This window comes from Chinchilla lanigera, unplaced genomic scaffold (genome assembly GCF_000276665.1).
Source record: "Chinchilla lanigera isolate Chin_1 unplaced genomic scaffold, ChiLan1.0 scaffold00182, whole genome shotgun sequence".
Lineage (NCBI taxonomy): Eukaryota > Metazoa > Chordata > Mammalia > Rodentia > Chinchillidae > Chinchilla > Chinchilla lanigera.
Window position 1 is genome coordinate 670,681 of NW_004955583.1, and position 6,286 is coordinate 676,966.

General features: G+C 56.7%; 1 protein-coding gene across 1 annotated transcript in view; it reads right to left on the reverse strand.

The window, feature by feature from the left end:
- Positions 1-2,953: 2,953 nt before the first annotated feature.
- Positions 2,954-6,286, reverse strand: part of Ppp1r18 (protein phosphatase 1, regulatory subunit 18) — a gene marked incomplete in the record, with an annotated part of 7,806 nt that continues 4,473 nt past the window's right edge. Inside the window, 2 exon segments of the mRNA XM_005414315.2 lie at positions 2,954-3,440; positions 4,585-4,786. Coding sequence (XP_005414372.1) covers positions 3,421-3,440; positions 4,585-4,786 — 222 coding nt within the window.

Here is a 6,286-nt window from a genome sequence, read left to right on the forward strand (position 1 = left end):
CCGGACGGAGCCTCAGCTCCCCACGGAAGCCGCGAGCCGGCACAGGGCCTCGGCCTCGATTTTCAGCAGCCCACCGCCGTCCGGTACCGGGCAGCCCACCGCCGTCCGGTACCGGAGCGCAGCCGGAAGTGACTGCTCTATTTCCGGCCTAGGCGCTACGGTGGCCGAGCGAGCGCAGATCTCGCAGGAGCGTTCCCGAACTCGCGACGACACATTTCCTTTCTGTCGCTGCCTGCGCCAGCCGCGGCGCTAGCGATTCGCTCCCGCCTTCATTCGGGAAAAGCCACGAATGGAATGAGCGCCTGGCGTGTGCTAGGTAGACCCTGTCTCTAGGGTTACTGCACAGAACAAATCAGACAAAGGGGGGCGGTATGGACAAAATACATGATAAATAAGGGAGCCGGCCAGGCGCGGTGCCGCACGCCTGTAAGTCCCGCGCTCTAGGAGGCTGAGGCAGCGGGATCACAAGTTTCATCCCAGGCTGGGCAATTTAGCCGCTTAGCAAGACCCTATCTCAAAATAAAAAGTGAAAAAGCTGGGAGCCGGGCGTGGGGGCGCACACCTGTATACCGGCTCCACCTCCTGACGTGCCTCTCTCTCTCGACGGCCCGCTATTTCTTTCAATATGTACTTTTTTTTTTTTTTTTTTTTTTTTTTTGGTTTTTCTCTGGTACCGGGAACCGAACTACCTAACTCACGACCTTGCGCTTGCCAGGCAGGCGCTTTTGCCGCTGAGCTAAATCCCCAGCCCCTCAATATGTACTTTTAAATTTCAGCCTTAAGAAGCCCCTCTAACGCCTGTCACGGACACGTCCTCATAGTTCTGCGTCTGCCACAGGAGTCAGCCTGCAATTTCATTCCGCAGGTAAGGTGGACTCAGGTTTTCTACCCCAGACTGTCCATAACATATGTTGCTTAAGCAGAGGAGTTTGAGACCCAGGCTCGACAGAGTAAATAGCCAGGCGTGGTAGCGCACATCTGTGATGCCAGCACTCAGGAAGCTGAGGTAGGAGGATCACCATGGGTTCAAGGCCAGCCTGAACTACACAGCACGACTCTGTCTCCAAAAAGTGAGTGAATAAATGTAACATCTGTTACTTGCTTTGCTGACACCTGTGTCCCTGCTTTGTCCCTTTATGATTCATTGGACATACCAGGAAATGAAAGTGTTTCTCGGGTAAGTGGCCACAGGTGGGTTCCTATCATTGACTTTTTGGATGCAGTTTTCTGTTTCCTAGATCCACTGTGGAACCCCTGGTATCTCCCACTTCCTGCCCTGGCTTTCCTGGGTCAGGACTGATTAGGATCTTTACTAATTAGGTACTAATGACGCTTGGTTTCCCTCCACACCCACACCTCATCCTCATTCTTTTGACACTGCCCCTTGCCAGTAAACTGAAAACTTTTGACACCACTTAAAAGTACTTTGTCTAGGGGCTGGGGATTTAGCTCAGCGGCACAGCACCTGCCTGGCAAGCGCAAGGTCATGAGTTTGATTCCTGGTACAAAAAAAAAAAAAAAAAAAAAAAAAATTGTCTAGTGTAGCCGGGCATGGTGGTGCATGCCTATAATCCTAGCACTTGGGAAGAAGGCTGAGGCAGGAGGATCATTGCAAGTTCAAGGCCAGCCTGGGCTACAAAGTGAGCTCAAGCCCAGCCTGAACAGCATAGTGAGACGTTGTCTCAGACCCTCCCCCCAAAAAAATGTCTACTGTATTTTGTTTTTCAGTAAGGTCAGGGTTTCTTACTAGTGTAAGCAACCTGTAAGGGCAGGGGACCTGTATCTATTCATCTGCCTCACAAGTCCAGAGAGCTACAAAAAGCTCAGCTGAGGGCCAGGGATATAGCTCAGTGGCATAAGCACTTGCCTGCCAAGCTTGAGGTCATGAGTTCGATTCCCGGTACCAAAGAAAAAAAACAAAAAGCAGCTCAGCTGGGCTTGGTGCCATTGCCTATGGTCCCAGCGACTCTAGGGGCAGAGGCAGGAGAACTGCCTGCGCCCAGGAGTTCAAGGCCAGCAACAGTGTGAGAACTCATCTCAAAAAACAAAGCCGGGCGCAGTGGCGCACACCTGTAATCTCTGCACTCAGAGGCTGAGGCAGGAGGATCGTTGCGAGTTCGAGGCCAGCCTGGGCTACAAAGTGAGCTCAAGGCCAGCCTGAACTGCATAGCGACACCCTGTCGCAAAAAGACAAAAAAAGAAAAACCTAATGAGTAAAACATCAGTGTTCTGTATTTGTAGGCTGAGATTCTTTGAAACGGGAAAATCCCCCACTAGTGACTGTAATTGGAGCGCAAAGCTATGGATTCTGGATGGTTCTTTACCTTTAGAAATACACAACCCATTGTCGATCAGAGGAAAATCTTTTGCAGGAAACTGCATTTCTGTACGACATTTTGCACCAATTTCAGATTTGCTGTTTGTGACGCCAGTTCAGGTCAATGTCCAGGCTGAACCCCTTGGGTTGTGTCACACACTGCCTGACCCTGTTTGGGACAACTTCACCCCCTAGTGAGCTCTGCTTGCTGTCCTTATCTTTCTCTGCCCACTCACTTGTTGACTTTTTTTTTTTTTGGTCTTTTTGAGGCAGGATCTCACTATGCAGTTCAGGCTGGCCTTGAGCTCACTTTGTAACCCAGGCTGCCCTCCAAGTCGTAAGGATTGGGGCTGGGGATTTACCTCAGCGGCACAGCGCCTGCCTGGCAAGCACAAGTTTGAATTGAGTTCAATTCCTGGTACCGGAAGAAAAAGAAAAAACAAAAAAACAACATAATGATCTTCCTGCCTCAGCCTCCCAAGTGCTGGGAGGACAGGCCTGCGCCACCACACCAGGGCCCAGCTTCCTCCTAAGTCAGTGTCGGATTCCTGGCTCCCCCCTCATCATCCCCGCCCCCCCAGCCACCAGCCACCCCTCACATTCATATTTTTTCCCAAAGAAGAAACAACAGGAAGATTGGAGCGTACTCCATTTTATTATGGAAAGTTAAAAAACAAACACAATCGGCCCTCGATAGAGGAGCGGCGGGAGAGGACGCCGGGGCTCCTGTCCCCGGCCGCGGCAGTTCAGGTGTGAGCCACTAGGAGGCGCACTCAGTAACTCCCAGGGCCCGGGTGAGGCCCAGCCTTCCCTCCAGGAGAAACCGAGGCACAGTAACACTGAGCGAAGCTGGAGGAAGCCACGCCTCGGCCCGGCCCGCGACCCCGGACGCTGGCGGCGGGGCTGGCAGGCGTGCACTGTCAACCGTGCTGGTGCAAGGCGGGCGTGTAAACACAGGAGGGCAGGGCGCGCCTGCACGGGGCCGGCGTGGGCTCTGCCCCGGCGGGGTGGGCAGTGAGGCGCCGCAGGTCGGTACCCTTCCCTCCAGGCGCATCTTTGGGTCGGGGCAGGTCAGAGGGGGCCGCGCCCGCGCCGGAAGATGGTCACCGCCGGCAGGACTCATCTGCAGGAGGAGAGAATGGACACAGTGAGCGAGGGCCTGGCTTCCGCCCTCCGCGGGTGAGTCCAGGGTGGCTTCGTGTCTCGGGGCTCATCCCCCAGTACAACAGCCGCCGCTGTCTCGCGCTCCGCGCTAGGCGTGTTTATATCACTTATTTATCTATTGAGCAGTCTCCCTATGTAGTCCAGCGCTCAATTCACAGTGATTCTCCTGCCTCAGCCTCTTGAGTGCTGGGATGACACATGTGTGCCACCACGCCTGGCTGAGACTTTTTTGTACTTTTTCTAATCTCAGCCTAGCCCCAGGAGAGGTTATGTAATTTAATGTCCAGCTATGATTCTAAGGTTTCTTTTTCTTCTTCTTTTTTTTTGAGACAGGGTTTTCTTACGTAGCCCACGGTGGCCTCGAACTCACAGGCAATCCTCCTGCCTTGGCCTGTGGAGTGCTGGGATGACAGGTGTGCGCCATCATGCCCAGCTTGGTTCTAAATTTTTTTTTTTGGACTTTTTGAGACAGGGTCTCACTATTCAGTCCAAACTGATCTTGAGCTCACTTTGTAGCACAGGCTGGCCTTGAACTCACAATGATCCTCCTGCCTCAGCCTCCCAAGTACTGGGAATAGCATGCACCGCCACACTTGGCCTTGGTTCTAAATTATTTTGGGGGGGCGGTACCGGGAATCGAACTCATGACCTTGCGCTTGCCAGGCAGGCGCTGTGCCGCTGAGCTATATCCCCAGCCCAGGTTCTAAATTCTTTACAAAAAGTGTTCCCTCTTGCCAGACATGGTGGTGGCTACTTGTAATCCTCGCGGTCCGGAGGCTGAGGGAAGAGGATCTCGAGTCGGAGGTCAGCCCGGCCTGCGCAGCATTCCTCAAGAAAACCGAGTGAGAGCATTGCTCTTGTCCCTGCTGCAGTGCTGGGAACTGAAGCCAGGCCCCTTCGCTCCACGCGGAGCCGAGGCCTGGGCCGGGCAGCCGGGCGGCCCTGAGTCCACCCAGTGCGGGGCAGGAACGCGCCCTCCGTGGCTCTGCCCGGCCCGGGACGCCCAAGAGGGCCGGCTGCGTCGAGCGCGCTCCAGGGTTGTGCTGCCCGGGGCTCCCCCCACCTCGGCCGACACCAGGGGGCGCCCTCAGCCCCGTGCTCACCCACGAGCAGCGCCTTGGTGCGCAGCCCGCCCCGCAGCCCGGGCGGCGGCTCCTCCTCATCCTCTTCGTCGTCCGGCTGGGCCGCTGGGGCGCTGGGCGCCGCGAGGGCCTCGGGCTCTGGGCCCAGCTCCTCCAGCACCGAGCTCTCGGAGGGGTACTGGTACGTGGTCTCCAGGGCCGTCTCGCTGAAGGAGATCTTGAGCTGCGAGGGAGGGGAGGGGGACGAGTCGAGCTGAGCACCGAGCACAGCACCCTGGGAGCTCTGCGCGCTGCAAGTTCAGCACCCTGCAAGCTCAGCACCCAGCAGCCCAGCAAGCAGCACGGCATCGGAGGGCGGTGGCCTGGGGTCTGCGGTTGGCAACCCCGTGGCTTCCCCTCCCAGCCCGTTCTGGGATCCAGCTTCGCTTTCCACGCAGCTTCCCAGGCCGAGATTTCCTCTTGGGAAACTCATTCAGTCCCCATGTGGCGGCGCACGCCTGTAATTCTAGCACTGGGGAGGCTGAAGCAGGAGAATAGGTGCGAGTTGGAGGCCAGCCTGGGCTACACGGTGAGTTTAAGACCAGCCCAAACTGCATAGTGAGACTGTCTTTTTTTGGGCGGGCGGGGGGGTGTACTGGGAATCGAACTCGGGACCTTGCGCTTGCCAGGCAGGCACTTGTGCCGCTGAGCTACATCCCCAACCCGAGACTGTCTTAAAACAAAACAAAACAACAAACAGACAACTTTGGGGCGCCTTGAGGCTTCCGGGAGGCGAGCAGGAACAGCAGTCTTTGGGGCACACTGCTCCTTCCCCCGTCACCGCAATCCCTGACCAGCGCCCTCCCCCTAGGTGGGTCAGCGCTAGCCAAGGGGTCCAGGCCTGGGAGACCCACAGTCCCGCTGCTGAGATCCTCTCCCCCCACGCACAGGGCTGGCACAGGAACGACCAGGAGCCCGGGTCCTTGAAGGGCAGCAGGAAGGGGCAGGCGGCTGAAGCGACGGAGAAGTCCTTCAGGCCGGCTGCTCTCCCACCAGCCCGCCGCCTGCCCGTCCCTCTGCCCTCTGAGGAGCTCGCAGGGGCAGGGTGGGATTAACTCTGAGCCTCAGGGATTAGGGAGATGGATGAGCGGTCCTGACGGGCTGCCCAGCCTCCAGGGCATCTGCTGGAGACCAGGCCCTGTGTCCTGCAGCCTCGCACAAACCGGGCTAGGACCAGGTGGACAGGCTCCAGCGCTGCGGCGGCTCCAAGCTGGAGCCTGCAGAACCCTCCACCGCCTCCTCGCCAGCCACCTGCGCTGGCCTGGTCCCCCGAGTCCTCCCGCTGTGCCCTGCCTGGATCTCTTCCTCCACAGCTGCAGGGCCCTACCCCAAGCACCCTGTTCTGATCCTGCACAGCTCAACCCTGGGCCTTCTGACTGTCCAAGTGACACAAGCCCTGCTCTGACTTTTTGCCATAATCATATTACACCTTCCCTCGCAGGCTGAGGCAGGAAGAATGCCTGTTTAAGCCCAACCTGGGCAGTTTAGTAAGCCTGTTTCAAAAGGTGCTGAGTCTGTAGCTCAGTATATAGGCCCCAGGTTCGATCCCCGGAACCACATACACAAAGGTGTCAAGTTGCATGAAACCTACACAGCTGTCCCATGTACTTTTTTTGTTTTTCTTTTGAGACAGGGTCTTGCTGTGCAGTTCAGGCTGGCCTTGAACTCGCTTATGTAGCCCAGG